The sequence below is a fragment of the Python bivittatus genome, unplaced genomic scaffold, assembly GCF_059951505.1.
Source record: "Python bivittatus isolate LINGU-HERP-01145 unplaced genomic scaffold, Pbiv_v1 ctg000610_np1212, whole genome shotgun sequence".
In the NCBI taxonomy this organism is placed as follows: domain Eukaryota; kingdom Metazoa; phylum Chordata; class Lepidosauria; order Squamata; family Pythonidae; genus Python; species Python bivittatus.
Genome location: NW_028277088.1, coordinates 13,485,670 through 13,509,872, shown reverse-complemented (window position 1 = coordinate 13,509,872; position 24,203 = coordinate 13,485,670). Strand labels below are relative to the sequence as shown.

The 24,203-nt window shown below is 36.6% G+C and overlaps 1 protein-coding gene across 4 annotated transcripts in view; it reads right to left on the bottom strand.

Annotated features, from left to right (window-relative positions):
* PARD3 (par-3 family cell polarity regulator) overlaps positions 1–24,203 on the bottom strand; it is a 574,792-nt gene that overhangs the window by 236,427 nt on the left and 314,162 nt on the right. For 3 of the 4 annotated variants that reach the window (XM_088149995.1, XM_088149997.1, XM_088149998.1), the window contains 3 exons: positions 17,002–17,141; positions 12,579–12,707; positions 3,768–3,806 (listed from right to left, as the gene is read on the bottom strand). In XM_088149995.1, coding sequence (XP_088006121.1) covers positions 3,768–3,806; positions 12,579–12,707; positions 17,002–17,141 — 308 coding nt within the window. The remainder of the gene's footprint in view (positions 1–3,767; positions 3,807–12,578; positions 12,708–17,001; positions 17,142–24,203) is intronic. The other variant, XM_088149996.1, reaches the window with a different exon arrangement.

Here is a 24,203-nt window from a genome sequence, read left to right as displayed (position 1 = left end):
ATAGTATAAACTAGAGACTCACACTTAAAGATAGTGAGGCAAACAAATGATGCTTAGAATTTTTCTTCAAGCAAAGTTTGATATTTGCATTAAATTTTGTGTAGATTTGATCTAAACATAATCCTATCAATATGGGTGACCTTTACTGCTCCCAAAAATTCCCTCATAGCCTCCTAGGAAGTTTCAGGAATTGAGCAATCTATTCCAATGTTGGGTTCCCTGCTTTATATAGCTTATGACACAGATTTTCAAGTAACTCATGCTTGGATATAAAACCATGGATCACTCTGCCCATTATTCTTCATTACCTGGCTGACTGTGCATTAAATATATTATCATGGATAAGCATTATCCTCCACCTTACCTAAGTAGTAATGTCACCAATGCCTAATCTAAGTTTCACTTTTGGTTAATCTAGATATGTTTTGTCATATTATTCACCTCAGAAAGTATTTGATGTATGTCAAAAGTAAAAGCTATTTTGAATCTTAACATTTCAGAAAAGATTTCTTAGTTCTGAGTGACATAACCCCTAATACTACAGGTAGTCTTTGGGTTATAGCAACAATTAGGACCGGGATTTACATCACTAAGCGATGTGGTCGTAAAGCGCAATGTCATGTGACTGCATTGCTTAGTGACGGTAATCTTGGCAGTCCCAGTTGCTATCGTAGCCCCAGGACCATGCAGGTCATTAAGGAGAAGTTCCAGACAAGGAGTGGGAGTGTGCGCAAGTGACATGGAGGGTGTATGTGTGTGGTGGGGGGCTGCCACAGGCAAGCGCTATGAAGCGTGGGTGGGTCAGCAGGGACTGTGGGTGGGCATTATGGAGTGGGGGCAGGTTGGTGCTACAGAGGCAGGTGGGTCAGCAGGGACCACGGACAGATGCTACAGAGCACAGGCAGGTCAACAAACAGCTGCTGCAGGCACACATGCATGCTACAGAGTGTGAGCGGGCAGGGGGGTGCTATGGAGTATGAGATCCCTGGAATATCATACTGTGTAGCAGGCTCCTTGGGAGAAAAAAGCAGCAGGAGCAACTTACAGGAGCAACTAGCAACCTTCCCTACCAGCTTCCCCATTGACTTTGCTTATGAGAAGCCAGCAGGAAAAGTTGCAAATGGCAATCACATGACTGCAGGACGCCACAACCATCATCAGTGCAACCTGGTTGCCAAGCACCCAAATTGCAATCACATCACCGCAGGGGTGCTGCAACAGCCAGAAATTTAAGGACTGGTTATAAAACTAAACAGGGCTAGGTCTGATGAATACTGAATGGGAGACAACCATGATTATGAAATTACCAGATGTCAAGTTTGACTCAAAGGATCCATATCTTTGAACATATCATAACTTTGAACAGTCACTGAACAAGTGGTCATAACCCAAGGACTACCTGTATGGTATACATTCTCTGAATATTATGAGTCTTAGTAAGTGGTAAATAGCAATACATTACATTCAACTTTTAGTATATGCAATGGATAAACAATATTGTTTGTATAAATTAGTACACAGCAATCTCTTACAATCTCCTATAATGCCCCTTCCAGAAATTCATCTCGTTGTGAAAAATCACATTAAAAGTATCTTTTCTTTGCATTTCTCCTGGGTTCCCAAGGGACCACTAAGACTCAATCAAGGAAGCCAACAACTGTTGGCAAAAGTATTTCCAAACCCCTGCAGGTGAAACTAACATACAGGTCACAGGATGGGAAAAACAAACAGAGAAAAATACAACTCAAAATGCACAATACTTTATTGACTTTTGAAAAACAGGACAAAGGTTAATTGGCATATATTTCTCATATCATAATTAACAATTTATTTATATGCATTGCAACAAGATTAAGATAATTATCCCAAAACAGAAGTGCAATGACAAATTCCTGTTTTTTTTCATACTGCAGTTGATCTCTTTCATATTAAAATAATCACCATGTTTTAGCAGAAGGTTCATCTGCTCCATTTTGGATTGAATTCTTCAAAACAGAGATTCTGAACTACCATATGGGAAGTCCACAAAGCCAAGTTGGTAGCAAAGCAGAAAGTATGCTGGCTGGCTACATTTCTCTAGAATATTTTAATAGGCAATATAATCTCAGCTGGACTAGTACTCCATAGTAAATTTACTCATTTATTCATTTAAATATGATTTAAAAAAAAACTTACTATATTTTACTGGTATTTTAAGTAAGGAAATATGGAGAATTTTCTATTGTCAGATTACTAGTGCATGTTGAAAGATCAGATTCTTATAGCCTTCTTGAATCCAGGCCACAGCAGGTGGCATCACTGATCAGACCTGAATTCTCAAGAAAAACTAAACAGGGCTAGGTCTGGTGAATACTGAATGGGAGACAACCATGATTATGAAATTACCAGATGTCAAGTTTGACTCAAAGGATCCATTATCTTTTTATGTAAGTGCAGAGTCAACCAGTGCAAGGTTGAACAATCTGCATCCCTGGCTTGCGTATGACTTCCAAGTCCCCTTTTTGTAGCACTCTGAGCCCTCTCCAACTCTGCTGAAAACTGACAGCAGTTTCCTCCCTTTCCTAAGATGGGACATGCGTGAGAACTACAGTGTAAGCCTAAATAAGCATTTCTCATTTAAAAAACAAAAGCAAAAACTCAGTTTCCCCCAAATCTCATCACACACACATATACTGTACCCTATTTAACTTGAATCCCTTGACTATGGTAAGGTGGTCCATCCATGGACTAATAACTTCTCAGTTATATTCTGATTTAAGGTAACCAGTCGTATTCAAGACTGGTATGTGACTGACTCTAATTAATTGAGTCTCAAGTCCAGATTCAAGTCCATGGGTCTCAAAATTTCCTTCTTCTGTGCTAAGTTTCCCATAACCCAGAGAATAAGAAATTAATGCTTGATTTCAAGGTATCTTCTCTCTGTAATTGAGTGGTGGCCATCTTGGTGCAGGATATAAAAGCATTTGATATTTATGTCGGTTGGTGAGCTGAGCCTTTGGATATTTATTTTCAATTCTTAAATGCTTCAGGAAAAAGTCTCCACTCTTTCTGTGTCAACTTGAAACCCTCCAGATGCGATGCTATGAATCCCAGTTAACATGGGCAATAACATGGGATTTTGAGAGAGGAAATGAGTGGGACTGCTTTTAAAATTCAAATTAATATAATTGGTATTTATTACAGGTTGTTTGGCCACTATGAACATTGTAATTCTTATTAAAAATATTTTCAAAAAGCAAAACTGAAATAATAATTAAACTCCTCTGCTTTGAATCACTTACATAATTTTTTAACAACTAGTTGTATGCTAATGAAGTCTGCACACAGTTTCAAAATAAATGTAATATTATTTCTTAAATTGTTGGACTGTTTTAAGAACAGGTACGCTGGGACCTAAAAACCAACAAGTGGGGATGACAGAAGTTGTAGTTCAGCTTGAGGGCCCAGTTTCTTTTTTTAATTGAACGTTTATCTAGAAATTATCTCTAGGAGCTAAAAACATTAATTTTATCTAAATAATGCATGTAGATATGGATATGTACATTCCAATCAAGGCCACAAGTTCTAATTCCTAAAATATTGTAGAATATGTGTGAGCTACAGTAAATGTAAGAAACATGAAATTAAATTTAAGGCTGGAGAGAGCCACCTGCAGTATACATTGTGAACAAAGCTATCTTCAAAACTTCCTTTGATAGTGTATGCCAACATTATTAATTCAAAAATCATTGCAACCCTCCTTGACATGTCAAAGACAAAACTCTTACCGTTTCCTTTGGAATTTGTGACTGGCTTTGTTCAGTATTCTAAAAGAAGTGGGAAAAAATTGAAATAAGAACAAGGCTAGAAAAGGCATTTGCTAATGCTTCAAAGGAGGACAAGCAAGCAATCTGATAACCAAAATGATTCATAGCTGTTATTACTAATGAGAAACCTTTCACCAGTGATACTAATCAATTCTATATCAAAGCTACTCTAAAAATTCCAAAACTACAGATTAAATAGCCATGTGGGCCCAGCAGAGGATGCTATTTTTAAAAGACAGAAATAAGAACATTCTAGCATTCTTTTCCCCCCTTATCTTAGACTGTATAAGGGACAACAGTTAAAACACTCTATACTTTCCTAATGTGTAACTTTAGCTACTTCAATGGATGCAGATAGACTTAAGAGAGAACCTTTATGTAATACAGTTTAACCAAGCAAATCTGAGAGCCAGACCCAACAACTTCAGTATCAGTGTTCTCCAAATGGGAACTGCTGAACTGTATTCCTTTTCAAGCTATATTTTGGCTGGATTCATATAACATACTCATTCTAAACCCTGGATTAACAAAGTATAATAATTGGCCTGTTCACCCAACATGATGACACACAAACTCCCCAACCCTATTTTAGGCTAGCGTAACAACTTCCCTGTACTTTTCTTAAACAAAATTAGAAGGCCAACACTCTTATAGCACATTACACAAAGTAAGAATCACTTGGCTTAGAGCTTACAATTTTCATAAACACAAAAAGAGGTACATCAACTTGCAATGAGATAAATGAAGAAGTAAGATGGAGTTTCATGGCATTTAGCCTCAGGTTGTGGCCTGGGTTTTTAGGCTGAAGTAGTGCTGTGCATTTTTCCCTAGCAGTTCTCATGCAATTATATGTTGTTCTTTTTGAATTACAAAATGCTGAGCAATGTCCAATTTTTCACTGAATAATCATCTTTCCAGCAATCTACAACCTCCATGGCTTCCATTTGTTCCCAAGAAAATCCCTCCTTTTCCTCCAATAGTGCTTTTTCACACTGGGAAGCATGGGGAACTGGGAAGGCTTTAGCATATTGGAAAGATGCATAAAATACAGCAATACCAAGAGTAGTATTTTCTGTTATTTCCAACTTTGAAGTCAGCTCAAAAGAAATCCACCAAAAGAAATTCACAACCACCAAGAATAAGATAAGAAAACAGAGGCCTCTTTTGCTGGGGAAAGAACCTTCTGAGAAACTGCAAGGCACCTTTCAGCACAAATATTAATCTGAGCCCTGAGAACAGAATAATATTGCAGCCCAAGATAGAATACCTTCATTTAGAATATAAGCATTGGCAATCATTAAGGCTTACTTTCAATATACAGAAGCATTATGGTCCCCAAATGCTTCTGTGGTTCGAAATTCTACTCCAAGCAACAGAAGAATTCAGCCAAAGCCCACATGTGCAAACTTTGTGCATTAGACACATCAGAAATGGTAAACATCAGTTTTCCAGATTATACATTCTAACAAACCTTGGTCAAAAATAAGATACACAAATAAATAAGAAAGAAGAAAGAAAGGAAGGGTTAATCCAGAAGCAATGAATGAGGAAAGAATGCAACAGTTGAAGAGCTAATACACTGACTGAAAGTTTGGGTATCCTGTAAAATATTTCCAAATGTCAGCAACAATCACTGCAATAGCTTATTTTCCTATATGTATGTATCTTTAATAGAGTGACTCTGGAATCTCAGCACGTGTGTTGGAAAAAAGAAAGCAAGGGAGGGAGGGTTAAAAATCTGGTGGGAGGAAGGAAATGGGAGAAGGGTGGAAGAAACAAAATATGTGAGTAAGGTGTTGCACAACACAGTGAACACAATATTCCCCTGCCCCCCAATTTTCAAATTATTAAAGCAGCCATATATTTTGCAGGGCTCATGTGGCAGCTTTGGAAATTGCTCTTGGCTGAAGTGAAATGGATGTGCCTTGCAAAAGATGCAACTCTTTTAATGAAACATAGAAAGTTTTGTTTGCACTCCCATACATAATGAAGCACCTCATCTGAATGCTTTGCACAACCTTTTATTAACGGCCTCTGTAAGAAGTTTTCAAAATGTTGAAAAAGTTCTTGTTAAAGAAGATCAGTTTATTCTCTTCTACCCCACTGATATGAATGGTTCCTCCCCTCCCCTCCCCTCCCCTCCCTTCTCTCTATTTTCCTTCTTTTTTTTAATGTGGAAGGCAACAGCATGTGTAACTGAGATGGAGCAAAGGTGCAGGGGTGATAGTGTGCAATACTTTTACAGGTATCCCTCAAATTTGGTGGCATTACAATTTATGAAAAGGGTGCTGGAGGGTTCATTTAATCCTAATTCAACAGCTAATTTAAAATTCTAGGAGAAAAGTTATTTTCCTGAAATGCTTTCCACTTTTGTTGGTACCAGTCTAAACTGTTTCTGGAGGAATTCACCCATCTCTATTAAGGCCAAACTATTATTAAGGTGTCTCTTTGTTTCCCTCTTATCCTTTTACTTGCTGTGCTCCTGCCATGCTTTCCCCCAGCTTACCACCCCATAATAGTTAGCCTTGTGTTTGCCTACCATACATGATGCAGTCCTAATGGACAGTAGTTCTAAGTAAAGAACATTTCAGGAAACTTCACACATACAATGTGTGCACACTGGATAACAGAATTAACAACATGGAAAGAATACTTTTTTTATCCCTGCCTGCCTATCACTCAGTCTTGGTTCCTGGAGATCACCTGGACAAGCCCATGCAGTTTTCTCGGCAACATTTTGAGAAGTGGTTTGCCCTTGACTCCTTCTTAGGCCTGAAAGAGAATGATTGGCCCAAGTCACCCAGCTGGCTTCATGACTAAGGCAGGGCTAGAACTCATGGTCTCCAAGTTTCTAACCTGGTGCGTTAACCACTGCACCAATCTGGTTCTCTTTCATATTCTACATTCATACCTATCTATGCATTTATAATATGACGTATTTTGAAGTTCCTCTCAGTCAAGCTTCATACCTACAACTAAACTTATCAGTTCTATTATGAAGTGGGAATTTTTAATTAATTTTTGCTTACAATCAAAAGCAGCCAAAGCCTGCCAAAGGGGAGTAACCTTTCAAAATCTCTGAAGCTGACAATGACAAAAAACTGGGACAAGAAGTCCTTATTCACCATCAGCATCATTATCAGCAGCAGCACATCATACAGTAAAAGTAACGAACTCTTTCCCATCTTAAATGTTAATCCATTCTGTGCTATTTTCAATGACTTCCAAAATACTGGTCCCTGGAGCCCAAATCAATGGTGCTGCAGACTGGTAAAATGAGCATGTTGAAGAAGACTTGAATCAACTGCAGAAAGTAAAGCCTTGGTCTTGGGCCTATGGCTGTGCCTAACTCAAACTGTATTATCTTCAAAACATATCCACCACTTGAGTCCATCAGTTTTGAGAAGAATAGAACTTGAATATCCATATCTTCTGTTTATTCTGTCAATCTTACAAGAAGGCTGAACTACACAAGCTCAAGACAAAAATCCATGTTGCCATACAGCAGTTATGAGTGTTTGGCATTCAAGAGGGTATCACATTAAGCCCTCCTCTGCATTTACCCTGATCCATATTGCACTTCAATTAAGTGCTGGTGCTTAGAACTATGTTTGTATTTGAAAGCCTATCCCAACCTGGTTTTCCCCAGATGCTGGACTTCAATTCCTACAGCACCCAAATTGGGGGAGTTCAAATGTAATACAACTGAAAGGCATCAGATTATGCTGCTTTACAAGAATGGCCAAGATTTAGGAACTTCCACACCATCACCAGCCTCACCCTTTTTACTTTCTGCAGCAACTTCAAGTTATCAGTGAGTGTCCCTACTGCTGCTCATTGCAAAACTCCATCCAGCTGGTCAACAGGAAGCCACAAAAACAATAGTTTCTCAGTAATTTATTCATTTACTTATTCTGGTTTCTATGGCATTCAATTCCCAAAGGCTCTAAGGAACTTACATCCAGCAATAACAAAGATTAAAAACAAGAATAATCCAAATATAGCAGCCAACTTCCATTAGTTGCATCATCCACCAGGATAAGTTAATCCTCATTGTCTCTAAATGCTTTTCTAAAGAACCATGTCTTCACAGCTTTGAGAAACCCAAAGTGGAGGGAGAGGTCCAGATACTTGGGGGCAACCTATTCCATAGAAAGAAGACTATAACTGAAAAGCTTTGAGTAGGGGATCCCTGAAGATGGCATTCCCAAAGTGGAGGGATCCTTATAAAGCATTGTCCCCCAGAGTTTTCCAGTCAGATAGATTTAATCTAGGGAAGGCAGTCTCAGGCCCTGAGTTATATAGGGCAACCAGCACTTTAAATCATACCTGGAAGCCAATGCAGCTCCCTTACTAGTAGAGTTACATGTTGCCTATTCTACCCTCATTCTTTCTTTGTCACAGGTTCTTTTTATAACAAGACATTTTGAAAAAGAAAAGAAAATTGTATCCAGTTACTCTGTTGGGGCAATGGTGTGACTGTATATAGGGATGGTGGGAAAGCAAGAGAGCATCTTGCCATCAGGTAGGAAGGGGAAATTCCATCAGTTGGAAACCATCCACACCCCCAGCTCTAGAGGAAATTCTGCAAACAGTCTTTGTAAGTGTTACTTCTGAACCAGAAGCCAAACACAAATTAATTGGTTCAGCTACCTGAGTTTCTAGAAGACCCATAAAGTTCCAACAGAAGAGAATATGTGTGGCTCAGGGTTGAACTATGGAGTCCTTGGGGTTCTCTGAGCTTGGTTGTTTTCTTGCAAATGTTTTGTTACCCAGCTAGGGAACATCTTCAGTGCTAGAATGGAGTTTGCTGTCTGTTTATATACAGTGGCTTGCCCTGCCAGTGTTGGTGGTGTTCCCCCCACCCCAGTTCCTTGATTAGGGTATTGTTTACTTTTTGATTGTATGACTGGTGATAATAGTGTTAATCTCTGCTTATCTGGGTGAAGACTGCTGGTGAGGAGATGTTCTGGTCTTTTGTTTTCCTTTTTATTGTCTCTTTTGAATAGTGTGTAGATGTAGTTTATCTCTATGTGCCTATTGATGGCTACCTTGTCTGAATACCAACCTTTCAGGAATTCTCTTGCATTTTTGGATTTAGCTTGGTCTAAGATATTGACAGTTTCCCAGCTGAAACTGGTTATGTCTGTCCATGTGTTGTGAGATTAAGGAGTTTTTATTGTGTCTTCCTTTTCATGTGGAAACAGGCCACCTCTACAACATCTTCTAACAAAATGGATATCCACGCAACTTCATTAAAAAGTGCCTGACCACTCAACCTACTACAACACAACCAGCACAAGCTATGAAAAGGATAAGACTGCCATACATCAGAAACATCTTAGAAACTACCAACAGACTATTACAAGCAGATGGCATCTCTGTAGCACACAAACCAACTAAAGCCCTCCAAACATCTTAAGCAAACCAAAGGACCCAGTAGCCCAAGAAGAAAAAACAGGAGTCATCTACAACATACAGTGTAAGGACTGTAACAACAACTATGTAGGACAGACAGGCAGAAGACTAGCAGAGAGCATCCATGAACACCAACTAGGAATCAGAAGACACGATGAAAACTCCTTAATCTCACAAACATGGACAGACATAAGCATAGTTTCAGGATAAGCAGAGATAAACACCAAGATTATCACCAGACATACAATCAAGAAGTAAACAATACCCTAATCAAGAAACTATTGCGGGGGGGACCCACCACCAACACTGGCAGGGCAAGCCACTGTATATAAACAGAGAGCAAACTCCACTCCATTCTAGCACTGAAGATGTTACCTGGCTGGGTAATGAAATGTTTGCAAGAACACAACCAAGCTCAGAGAACCCCAAGAACTTCACAGACCCATAAAATTGCGGGAACACAGGGGGCAAAATGATTCTCAGATTACTACAGCACTTGTGTGTGAAATGGGCCTTGCTGTTGTGCTTGCACTTGAATATAACTGGAATGCAGGAGGCTTTAAAAAAAAAACAACTAAAGGTGTATTTTAAAAAATGTTTTACATTTGGAATTATTTCAGCTCAAAAAAAAAAAAACCCTTCAAACTCAACATGTTCTGAATTTTAAATGTTTTATATACATCTAGCGTGTAATTATTATTACATAAGAGTGTGATAAGTATGTGTGCATGTGTGTATGTGTGCATAATTCCGGCTGAACTTCATCTCAAATGTTTATCTGAAAGGCAAGACAACATTTTAAAACAAATCAATCTGAAATTGACGGCTTTTTTTCAAGGTTTTTGATACAAATGATCTATTTGATCAGTTTGATACATATAACTTTTCTGACTCAATATGAAATTATTAGAGAAAGAGAAAGAGAGGAATTTATTTTAAAAGAAATTGACATTTTCATTCCGAGTTCAATACTTAAGTTGAATACAAATATTACAGAAATTTATTTTATTTGATATAAGTGTCCATAACATGTTTTCTATGAATGACTGATGAGATAATTTGGATAAGGAAAGGAATTGTTATTTTATCGATTCATCCCTACCAGCAGAAACAATGAGCATTTTTTCTGAAAGATAAAAATTCTTCTAAGCTGTGCATACAATTGCTTTGCTCTTATATTACATTAACTACATATATTTATACGAAATCTTCCTCTTTTTTATGTTATAACACATCACAACTAGTAATAAATTTTAATCTGCCTATGTGAGCTTGTCAATCAGGTTAACCTACTATTTATGGGTGCAATCATGTTACAAACTAAGTAATCTATATTCCAAACTATGCATAAGCTATACATCCTCTACTGACATAAATCTGAAAACTCTCAATTTTAAATTCCATCTATAAATCATTCCACAATTTATATTTGTTTTTAAATTATGAAATGCATATTAGACCCTAACCCTAAAAAAAGGGAGAAAATGCTCCTTCCATAACAGAAATAGCTTTAATTACTTAGGCATGGAAGGTTTGCTCCAGTTTGTTAGGCAAGTTTAATCTTTTCAATGTGCTGATCTCCTGAAGAGCACAGTAAGTTCTTAAACATAAGAACACAAGTAGTGTCTTGCTGGATCAGATCCCTGGCCCATCTAGTCAGCAGTCTGTTTTCGCAGTGGCCATCTAATTGCACAAGGAAATCCATTAGTCTCTCTGCAGATTGTCTTCAGAAATAGTCATACTGCCATCAAGGCTAATAGCTGTTGATCCCCAGGACTTCCATGAATTGGTCCAGCCATTTTTTTGAAGCCAGCCAAGCTGGTAGCCAGCTGCACGTCTGGGGTGAGTTTCTCCATCTGGGAATATCCATTGAGGATACTAGATACACTATTTTATGTTGCATAAATTTATACTATTCTTGGTAGTTGGTTCTACATTATAACTCATTCATTCGTTCATTCATTCAATTTGTGCAGCTGCCCATCTCACATTTGTGACTCTTATATAAAATACTCATCCATCTTAACAACCATTATCTTGGGTACTAGTCTCAAAAGCTAACTCTATAAACATCAATACAAACAGTGAAAGTCCTTTTCCATTTATGAAAAGGGAACTTTTTTCCCCCTTTTACTTAGGAATAACTTGCTCTTTAGTTCAAATCACAACAGATCACTTACAGAGCAGAGCCAACAAAGCAAACATTTTGCATACTAGAGGTTTATTATTTAGAAGAAGCTCAAACAGAGTAACATGTGCATTCTGAAACCTAGGAAGTTCCTTTCTACTCACACCTTTGGTCCTTTTAACTTAGTATTTTCAATACTGACCTGGCTGCAGTTCTTCAAAGTTTAGGGCAGGGATTTACTATTTTCCCCTTTCCTGATGCTTTGAGCACTGCAATAGCAGAGCATCACATATCAGAAGCTCCAGGAAACTGAATTTCCCTAGACATCTAAATCTTAGAATGAGTAACAGGTACTATGAAAAGTTACATTTCCCAGAATTCCTAGAACTTATACTGCTGATATTATAGGATTTAAAGCAATAAGAAGAGATTAATGCAGCTGTTTTTCATTCTTATATTACAGAGAAGTCTGGGAAAAAGTTTTGTTTGATATGGACAACCTTGAATTTCTGGTAAGTTAATATAAATTTTAGAAATGTGACTGCTTAATGTGTGATCCACTATAAAGCAGTTTCATATATTGAATATCTGCTCTATCCAGATACAAAAAAGTTACCTTGCACACTTATTGGAGAAACATTTGTGCCTAATTTGTGGAACAGTAGCCTAAATAGAATTGTTTTATTATACAAAAAGCATTATCTGAATCATTTTGCTAAATTAAGAACTGTGGGGAGTCTTCACCACATGGGGATCATTATTTTAATAAAAAGAACATTTTTGTCCCTACAGAAGTTTCTCTTTTCCAAACCGCAGCATTCTTACACACCATTCTGGATTAATTTTAATGCTCTGAGAGCAATAAAAAAAAAAAAAGCAAGCTCATTCAGTATGACAAACAACAAATTTCCAACAGAGAAGCGAGTACAAAAGACAGAATAATCCCATTGTCTGTAGGCATAGAAGCAAGGGCCATGCAACACTTTATAATTTGCATTTCCTGTCACCCATGATTTGAAAATATTGGTTCACATATTAATATGGAAAACCAATTCAGAAACAACACTAAAAGGAAATGTCCATGGGAAACATAATAGAAGGGTTTTTTGTGTGTTCCATTTCTGCTCACACATGTGTAACAGCAAGCTATCAGATTATTTTCTAATATTCATTTTTAAAAATACCACAGCCAGTTTAAAATGAAATGAAAAAAGTAAAATACACACCAATTCTCTAGGATGGAATGCTTCTTCTTGACGGAAAATGAGTAGACTAACTGACCCACCCATCTTAGTGCTCCTCAGAAGAGAAACAACTTCTTCTTGGGTTTTTCCTGTTAAATCCACTCCATTTACCTAAAAGAAAGGGGGGGGGATCTTTAATTAACCACAGCAAAGAAAGACTTTATGATAGATCAAATAGTACTTGCAATTAACTTTCAACAGAGCAAGGATCCTTTACCATGGTTTAACTTTGAAATCCTGAACATGACTTACATGGGAGTAAGTCCAATTCAAAACACTTTTATTTAATTTTTTTTAAAAATGGATCAGGCTACACCTCAATTCAATTACTCAGATATTTAAGCTCCACAGCTGACCCAGCAAACTGTAGATGTCATCATTTGGTTATGACTGCTCAGCATTCAACTACATAGAGAAAATGCTAATTAAAAAGGTAATTGCTTTTACTCTCTTCTGATCTTTCAAGTACAACCTATGTTTGCTCCTTGAGCTGATTTTTCTTATCTTTATGTAGGTTGGTTATTAGCTGTTCATTCATTACTGTGATAAATAAATCACTAAAAGTTGCTAGACATGTGTACAATCCTTAAGAACACAGAAGTTATGACTGCAAAAAAATGTGCTTAGGCCTACATGGATATGAAATTACTTTTTCCAGCAACAGAAAGACTGCTTTTTCAACAGCAATATTTTTCCAACAAATCTTTATTTTCAACAACATAAGCTAGTGATAAAATAGAATCTACAACAACACACTTTTCAAATTTCACCATAGAAACATATAATGAGTCATGTGATCTACAGACCACAGTGATCATAGATGTGAAGGGGCTAGATTGAAGCCAATTGCTGGAATCAAGTAAAAAATTAAATCTACTGTCATAATGACATAAATCTAGACTGTCAAGTCTGTCAATGGACGAGGGAAAGAAAGAAGCAGACAATTTACAAGGTCACAATACACGAAAGTTTGAATGACTACTGTTGTGAAAACAGTCCCCCACCACCACCAAAAAAGAACAAAAACTCCAAGATACCCATAAAGCCAGACAATATTTGATTTTAAGGCTGGATGGAGTGTCCTGGATGGAGGACAAAAAGGAGAACATGTCTGGTTCTGGTAACCCTACCTACAGGCCTTGTTCATGCCACACAGAACCATGATATGTTTGCTATTATTGAAAATTCACCAATTGACTAAATCCAGACAACATACTATCTAAAGCCAAATAAGTTGAATCAAGGTTTAGTAAGAAATATGAGTTCAGCTCCATAGAAAAGACAATGCATTGAATCAATTGTTACAGTTACCATTATAACCCACCTTATAGAAACTAGGGACAATGCTAACATACCATTGCACTTCTATCTTAGAATGGGGAATGCCATTAGAATAGGTAATATACTCACATGTGGCAATACTGCTAAACTGCCTGATAACTTAAACCTTGCTAAAGTATATTTTAGTGAAATTAAATGCATGAGCAAAGACGTTGTCAGTTTTTACTATAAATTGGAACTTTGCTCCTTTATCAACCATTAAAAAATGCTTGCACTATTCCAAAACCAGCGTGCCCAAAGAACAATCTAGATGCAATTGTAAATTGTGGTCAACCTTCACTTGGAAAACAACACCACAAACAGAATCTCCAAAACTACCAGATGCAAATCTGTTTTTTGTTTGCTTTCAGAGGATTGTGTGGAGCTTGACAGATTTAGTTAGTTCCAGTGCACGGGGACTGATTTCACAGGCAATGAACATGCAGAGCTTAGAATAGCAGAAAAGGCACAATTTAAACTGATATATGCTAATGTAGCCTTCCTGAACCTGGAGCCTTTGAGCTCCCAGAATTCTTCATTTTTCACTAGTATGATTTAGGAGACTTGGTGGGAAGGGGTATAAAAAGTTCAGTTAGTTTAACATATGTGCCTTTTTCATAGTAGCCTCTGCCCTGTGGAACACCCTTCCCCCAGGATCCAGCAGGCCCGCATCCTTTTATCCTTCTGGAAAACCGTAAAGGGGACGCTTTGCCCCCGGATGCTGGGATAGGGTAACACTGGAGCCCAAGGATTGTATGGATTGATGGATTCAAGATGGTGGGTCAGGAACCTGTTTTTCTTGCTTTTTGTTTCTTTTGTTTTATCATTATGAGCAGCCCAGAGTTGTGTTTTACAAGATGGGTAGGCATATAGGTCAATCAATTAATTAATTAATTAATTAATTAAGCTAGCTACTGTAGCTGGTATCAGGATCTTACCACGCCAGTACTTAAAAAGTAGAATTGGATCAAGATCCATTTTTGAAAACAACACAAACGCACAACTTTAAAAACCTTTAATCCATGAACTATCATCTGCTTCCTATCAACCTACCTGTACATCAATACCTTCAATATTAATGTATCTGAACTATGATAATATGAGACACAAGCTTCCAGACTGTGGAATGCTCTACCCAGAGAGGTCTGCCTGACCATTGCCTTGTTACGTGTCTTGCTATATGCAATCTTTCTACTAGAGAATTTTAATAGTGCTTCGGAATGATCTTTTTCAAAAGGGAAAGAAGGAATTAGACCATAAAATTCTGTGGGCATGGAGGAGCTATATGGACTCTGCTTCATTCTAATACAGAACTCTTCCTATTGTTACAGCATAACTGTAAATGTTGTTTTCTTATTAAGGAAACAGAGGCCTGGAGTAATGCTGTCTAGTTTCAAATTTTATTTAAAGAAATACTTTAGAGTTTAACCATAAATAGTAATGATGGGACCAATGTGGGATACAATTTATTCCTGGGGAGAATTTGCTATAGACCTCCCCTGATCTCTTAACACTTTAAAACACAGTTCTCTAAAATGGTTCATGCCCGTGGAAATGGCAACTATTACATAAAGAACTAGACTAAACATTTCTATTATTTTTCCCCTCTTTCTTTTCTGTGTGCATAGCTGTGTGAGACTTAAGAAATGAAATAATCCATGAGATTTGCACCCTAATGCACTTGTCCATTAGAAATTGCAATAAAAGTGGTTGCCATACTAAAAAAAAATAGTAACTAGCTGCGAATCAAACAACAGTTATGATATAATCACCCAATATCTGAGGAAATGGTCTTCTACAAATCAGATTTTTATATATTAATCTATGAGCACCTCTTCCTATTCCCCTGCCTTCTCACTGTTGGCCCTGTGAGTCAGTTCATTTCTCAGTTGTGATTCTGATCTTCACATTCCAATATGCTTGTCCATATCCATTTCCTTTATTCTAACTGCATCAAAACAGCCCCAAACGAAAAGTATGCAAGAAGACTGAACAAAGAATAATTCGTTAAATAAAAAGGAATGCTGAACATACTTTAAATCAACAATTGCAAAATTCATTAAATTCAAACCTTCAGATAAATTCAAACTTGTATAATATATAAATATGCAACCTTAAGAAAAAAGAAACCCTTTCTCCTTTATAGCAATATCTTATCATAAACATAATAATAAGGATGCAGTATTAGATTTCCCCCCATACAACTTTGCTAAATCAATCAAGAACTGTCTGTATTTCTGTCTTTTGACAAACTATAATAATTACCTATATTCACGTTTTTAAAATAATAACTCTTAAGTTTCTGACCACAGATACATAAAGTTTCATATCCAAAATCTGTTCCCAAATTCACCATAATTCAGTATTTGTCCCTTTTTACACTAATGTTTACCTTTGCTTCCAACGAACTGTAAAGGTCAAATCATTCCAACTCTCCAGGATATCTGTCCAAAACTACAGCCTTAGAGATTTTTATCCAGGCTGAAGGACATACAATTCAATTTATGTCATAATAAAGATGCTTATCAGATATTATACAAATACTAAGACCAGGCAAATTCCTGCTGTTCTATGCTACTAATAATGATTTTTTTCCAAAACTGTTCGAATGAAAGTTTCTATTTTTTAAAAAAATTATTCAATATCTCCCAGCTTTTGTTACACCTTATACAAGAAATAATTCGTTACAGGAATTAACGTGAAATACAAAGCCTTACGTCTTATCCCAAATAAATTGTCACACTGCACTATTCCTTGTCATTCTATTAAAAATACAGTAATATCTTACCAAAAAATGGTTGCTACCTCCAATTATTTTCTATGAATCAAACCTGTGCACCATCCCAAAATATGTTTTAAAAAATCTCTCCTTTCTAAATGATATAGCTGCTCTTTGTAAAGCAAGCTAAGTTATTCCTGTTTATTAATGTTGTTATTCTGAAAATATGAAAATCAGAAGACAGTGCTCTAGAAACCTGGCACAGTAGATCAGGAAAAAAATTAATTGAATTGCTATATAACTCATACAAATCTAAGATGCTTGCCAAAAGGACTTATTCCTAATAGCATTGTGACATTTCATCACCTCAATGAGTCGGTCTCCAGCCTTTAATCTTCCATCTTGAATAGCTGCGCCTCTTGGAAGGATATTTTTCACATAAATTGGAGCTGAGCCACCAATAGGAACATCTCTTGAAGTGATGCTAAATCCTAGGCCTTCAGTACCTATAGAAATGATTTTAAAGTATTGTAAGCTTATTTTGTGCCTCTGCATTATCAGAAACTTTGGATTTACATCAAGCCACCCAAGCATCCATATTGTCTTTTTCTACTCCATCATATTTAATAAAAACATAGACTTCAGTAAGTTTTTTCATAATCACAGTGTACCTAAAGCCCTGGTAACCATATCAGAAGGTTTCATCAATAGTACTCAATATGTTTTAGTTTTCCTCAATAAATAAATGAACAAATATAATGTTTCTAATTTGTTTAATTGGGTTCTATTGACCTAGTTTTAGGACTTGTGTGGAAAACAGATCATGTTTTAGATCATATTTATGCAGAAATATTGAAAATTCTAAAGGGTTCACAAACTTCTAAGCACCACTGTATGAAGCCATTCCAGTAATATTTCATGGTCCATAACGTCAAAGGCTGCTAAGAAATCCAGGAGAATCAACACAGTAGCAATCTCCCAGTAAAGATAATTAATCAGGGTAACAAAAGCTGTTTCAATTCTGTATCAAGACCTAAAACCAGATGGAAATGAATTTAAATTATCAGCTCTGTATAATCACTAACCCTCTGAGAATAGTGGGACTTATTCTGTGCAGAATTTTATAAATTGCAATTTTAGCTTCATGCTTGGAAATAGAGGTGGCATCATCCTATACCAGATAAGTTGTGTAAAATCTTGAAGTAGCTATAAGTTTGTGTATTCATATATGCCAGTTTGACTATGGAATGCCTGGTTTTGCATTCCAGTTTGAGTATCCCAGCCAAGTTCTCCCAAAGTCCCAGAAAGAAGGGCTGCACAGAGCCACAAAGGGGTAATGAGTTTAAATGGCTAAACTCACGCTCCTCCTTTGCCCAGGGGAGCATAGGCTCGGCTATCTGTCGACATCTGTTCTTCCTTGGCCTGTGCAAGCTGCAAGGAGGAGTGACTTCTGAAAGATCTCTGAAGCCTTGTTCCCCAGTTTTGCCTACACAAGCCTACTGACCATGAACTTTGTTCCAATTTAAATGTTTGAAAACAGAAGTCTAGTTTTAGCTAACATACCTGATTTAATTTTTTAAAAACAAGCTTTATAATATGGCTTGAAGCCTGCTCAGTGTCTCAACAGAATATAACCTTGCAGTTTCACACACACAGAGCACATAGAAGACACCAACAGCTGTCTAATCAGAGCACAAGGAAAGGCTGTACTATATGGTATTTCCAAATGTGGGCTGTGTGTGTGTGTGTGTGTATTCATGTCTAGTATTTAACTGCTATGCTGGCCACATGCCAAGTGGATATTTTGAAAAATAGAATGTTCACTTAAAAGGTTCCCTTTCTCTTCACTTGAATAATCGCTTGAGTTGAGGCAGAAAGGAACTTTGTACAGCATTCAGTCATTAAGAGACTATTATCTCCTTGAGTCTCCATGTGGAGCAAGCTGGAGTCCCTCCAAAGTTTTCATCTTCTTTTGACTTAAGTGCTTGTGAACAATAAAAAGTGACACTTTTCTGCAATGAATGTTCTTTGCAGCTGTCGGTTTAATTAATTTTATTCTTACAATGTGTGCTGAGACCTCCCAGAGGTCTCACCTACATCATGAATTGATTCCTTAACATCTTTCAATTCTCACATTTTTTTCCTCTTGGTATCTAAATCAAACATTATGGTTTGCTATGGACAGAAATCATCCTGGATCGAAATCATGAAACTTTAATTAGGTTCCCTACTTTAAAGGTTTGATTAATAAATATACATATTCAGAGGCATTCCCAAAGTGAAAACTCTCAAAGCATGACTCAGTGGGTTAAGTCTCAAAAAAATTTGAGTAGGTTAAGAGCTTGAAAGAACTAGTTACAGAGATCTCAATTGTTTTAACATCTAAAACCAAACTGAAACATTTCAAAGTTTAAACCATTTGTTCTTTAGCAACAGATAATTGTCAGAGAAATCACCTGCCTTTGGGCAGAGAGAAATTCAAGTGATTATTTTTATTCTAATTTATTTATTTATAACATTTATTTGCTTGTTTAAAGTATTTTTAAGCTGGCTTGGATACAAAAGCCTATTCACATTAGATTACAACAGTAATGTAGTACCCTGCGCTATCATTAAAAATATATATATATTGTTGGAATAAGACAAAATATGGAAGAACACACAGAGGATAACTAAGAACCTCCACACTTAACATTATTTGTACATCCATGTTTGAGCAAAAGTAATCTGTGTGAACATACTCACTGCATCCCACAATGATCTGTTCATTTGCAAACCTGGCTAACGAAAGAAGTTATGCCAGAATGAGTAGGAGGACATTCCATTACAGACCAGCACTACTGTGTCAAAGATGGACACAGAATGGCTGGAAGCCATGAGAAATGAGACTCAATGATCAACAGCCAAATTGCTAAATTTGACGTATGACAGTACTGTGGAAGACCAGTACCTAAATATAACACTGCTGCACTCAGAAGTTAAAAAAGGAGTATTTGGGCTAATTGAAAATTGTGGTCAGTATCCAACATACTGCTTTGCTATAAGAAGAGAGAAAAGGGGAATAATTAGTTCGGCTCTTCATTAAGTTTTCTCGCCAATTAAGTACTTCACCTCCTAACATCTTTCCATCAGCTTACATTTCAACAAGTAAAGTGTGCGACTGGCCATCCCCTCTTTGTACACTTGCACATTACAGACTCTGCTATGAACTACAGTGCAAATAAAGACAAAAGAGCCAAAGATATGCATAAGTTCTGAATATTAGGATCCAAACAGAAATTGGACAGGGCAAACAGAGTTGGATTGGAAGAATATGTGCTTGATGCCAGAAGACCTCTGTTTGAGTATCAGTGGAGGCTTGCCCAACCCATTCTGTGGTATAATAATTCAAGGGCATACCCCTCCAGGGGAAAATTATGTTTAGCCAAGCACCACGGGAGTAGAAATCTACATGGAAGAAGAGTGTGAATGAAAGAAAATTGGTAAAAACCTCTCATTTAGCGATTAATTTAGTTAGCAACTATTCACGAATACAATGGTAACAAAAAATTCATTTTCCGACCAATGCATGCATTTACAACCAAATTTTGTGTGCCTGACAACAAAAGCCTTCAGTGTGAAATGAATTAAATTCTGGTCACTTTCAGTAAACTCTCTGAACTTAGTTTGTATTCTCTTTTATTATTGTTATTAAAAGTTTCAATAATTTTTTTTTTTTTAAAAAGCAGTACTAGGCTCGGAAATTGGCAACTTATTTGGTATTAGGATCAATTTTCAAATCGATCATTCTTACAATCCAGTTTGCTTAAAATAATAATAATACGGGTAGTCCTCATTTAGTGACTGCCTTGTTTAGCAACTGTTTGCGATGGTGATGAAAAAGTAACTCTGTGACCAATCCTTGCACTTATGACCTTTGCCAATCTGTAAAGCAAAGGAAAGCTGAAGTAAGATCATAAGCACAGTCATGGTTTCACTTAGCAACTGCTTCACCTCATGACTGAGTTGCCAGTCCCAATTGTGGTCACTAAACAAGGACTACCTATCATCATCATCATCATCGTGTAATTTAATCAGTGTAATAATAGCAATTGAGATCATTACCTTCTATTCCTTTTCTTGAAGAAAATATTATTCTGAGTCAAGATTTTGGAATACTGCTTAAGCCAAACCACACAGAGAGCTAGCATATTAGAAGTTTTTCTCAAATTCTAATAGGATCTGCAGGCAGCACAAATAAAACTGGGGATTGTTTGTGTGTATAAGGGAAGATTGGTCACAATGACCCAAGCTTCTAATTGTCAGCCTATAGTGTTTGAGCATGCAACATATGTTCAAGACCTGCAATTGGAACTGCCTTCCACAAAGTAGTGGATAGAGCCAGGATATTAAAATTAAATTCTATTTTATTTCATTGACATATCATGGAAATTAAATATAGTAATACAATGCTCTTCAGTCATGTATTTAATAATTTCCCCTTTCTGTCACATTTAAAATTACAATTTGGAACAACTTTTAGGGGTCTCTATGGTCTGTATTCCAAGGTTTTGATGGCTCCGATTGTGTTTTCTGTTATAATGGGGAACCTGCAGAAAAATTAAGGATCCAATTTCTCTATTCTAATCCGCAAGCTTGCAGTTTTTCAACTGTGAAATAAAAGCTCCATAATGTTTGAGGCAAAAAGAAAAGAGGAATGCCATACAAAAATAGAGCAATGATGGCAAGCTGATTACAGGCCTACTTGTATCCTTGCTGTTTTTCCCAATAAGGTGCAATCCCACTCTGATTTTAGTGAATTGTTCATCAAACACAAATGACATTGTTTACTGTGTTTCATTAGAAGTCCATTATCTGCAAACTATTATTCAAGGAAGTTTTGCAATATCACATGGATCAAGGCTAAGTTAATGTTTTGCTTAATTACACCCTTTGCAAAACTACTAAGATGCTGTGCTTTTCAAATCCTTTTATACTGGAGATCCACATTCTAGAATTGCATGTAGGCAATCACAATAATTGTGTCTGGAAATGACCAGTTAGAAGCTTGAACTGGTCATCTGAAAATGAAAGTTCTCCAGCTGCATGTGCAATCAAAATAATTACGCCAAGTATTTGCTGAAATTATTGAAAGAATATGGGCCATTCTGTACAATGTCTATCAAAGGACATGCCCTTTAGGTATGCAATCAGAAGTGGCCCTTCAACTGGAAAGATGGACTATTTTGACCCTGCTTAAATACTACAGCATTATAGTTACTTATTTTCGCCACTAATCCCAGCACTGCCATTTTTAAAGATGTCATGTGCTTTATAGGAAGAGGGGTAAGAGTAATAAAAATAATCCCTTATGGGACTGAGATGTGAAACTAATTCTCAAAGTTCTCTTGTATACTAAGTTTTAAATATGCAAACAGCAGGCAGATGATTAGTGAGGGACACAAGTACCGAATCTGCTGGAGTGAGCAGCAATAATAAATTTAATGAATGAATTAAATAATAATAAATAATATATAAATATGTTTCCAAAACTTCTAGCAATTTTGAAGAACCAAATGTGGCCAAACACATACTTTTTTGCTCCCATATGCAAGATTCTCCATCTCCCCCATCAGTGTTTGCTCTCTTCCATTCTGTGCTTAATATTACAATCAATGTTTACAATGCCACTCAAAATGATTGATGCAAAACCATTTTAAGATCAGTCTCAATCTATTACATATGTGATGTTTTAGATCTATGTGTTCCAAACTGTAGTATACTAAGAAGGCATTGCACTCATGGAAGTGTCTGCAAGAATTTAACCTCAGTTTATATAGCTAAAAAGATTGGCAAACTGCAAAATCCCAGTCATATTAGAACATCACCAATAATTGCTAAATCTGTATGCTAGACGTTCAAGCCACGACCTTTAACAAAAGATAAATAGATATCAATTTTCATTTAGAAAAAGCCAACAAACATTCTCCATTGACAGAAGCATATTACTGACCTTCTCTTCTGACTTTATTAAACAACTAATTCCTATGAAAGACCAGGTTATTTGAAAATGCCAAAATGGCAGTAAATATTAAGAAATTATAATGGAAGCAAGTACAATTACTGTAAGAGTATCCCATTTTGTCATTTTAGACAATACAGTTCATACAGCTTTAATGAGGACAGTTCTTCTCTTAGTCTCCTCCATTTATACCTTAGGAAGGACAATTTGTACATTCTAAATCACTATTCCAAATGGAGTGGATAAATATGGAAAGAATTTCATGATGATGACAATTGTGTGTGTGCGTGTTTGTGTATAAAACATTACACACACACATACAAACAAGGAAATTTTAATCTAATGATGGCAACTGGCAAAATAACTGCTGCCTGTTAGCTGGGGGGAAAAAAAGCATGTTTGTTAGGTTTCCTTAAAGCCTGTCATATTATAATATCCTTCATTAAAAACAATCAAAGACAATCAACATCTCCATTCTGCTCATATTTATAATAAAGTATTTGGGGGTATACTTAAGCACTCTGCTTCATTTGTTGTACCACATGCATATTTTTCTACATAATCAAATGAGAACTATGGCACGAGGCATATTTCTATCCATGGTGAACTTTAACTCTGTTGGAAGGGGACCGATTGCTATAAAGAGCGAAAATATTTGTTTGCATCACACATTCTGATTACCATATTGTATAATATATAACACTGCAACTATGCCCTAAATCAGGCCTGCATGACTTGTAGAAGGGAAATGGCCACAACTGATAAATTAAAAATCCCTGTGGGCCACAAAGGAATACCTGGCACGCCAATCAACTGTTTAGTTGCTAGCAAGCAGCATCAGCTGGAGGTGGTCAGCAGCATATCTTTGACTCAGCGATGGTGAATGTATTGACTTTTTAAAAAATGCCAGCAGGACACATAAGGCTGCTTGGTGGGCTGCATGCAGCCCACAGGTCATATGTTGTGCAGGCCTGTTTTAAATAGTTGCAACCGCCCAGAATCACTGGGAGTCAGGCAGTGTACAAACTGAATGAAAAAATGAATGGACAAATGAACAGTTCCTTCAGACATAGTACCAGATACAGAATTTGAAGGGACTCCCATTATATGAATCTTCAGCAGAGCTAAATGGAATATATAAATTGACATTACAGCTCTTGAATTTAAAGTATGAAGTATGAGGCTACGTGTAGTTGATTCTGTATTAGACTGTTGCCAATTAAAGTTTAGTAAAATTAAGTTGACTGAAATCAGAATTGACCATGAATCATATTTTCAGGCTCTTGTAAGAAAACTTTAGTGAAAATGTAATAAATAAAAGAAATAAATATAAATGACTGGATTTAAAAAGTTAAAAAGGCAGGTACTCAGCATCTCTCAAGATGATGTTTAGTTGCAAACCTTTTTCCATGGTTGCCACACATCTAACTTCAGAAAACAAGCACCAGAAAAAAGTCCTTCATTGGAAACGACTCCATTGGAATCATAACACATAGTAGACATATGTGTTAACATATCAAATCATGTATGGATTCCAGATCATGAAAGATACTTAAATATATGCATC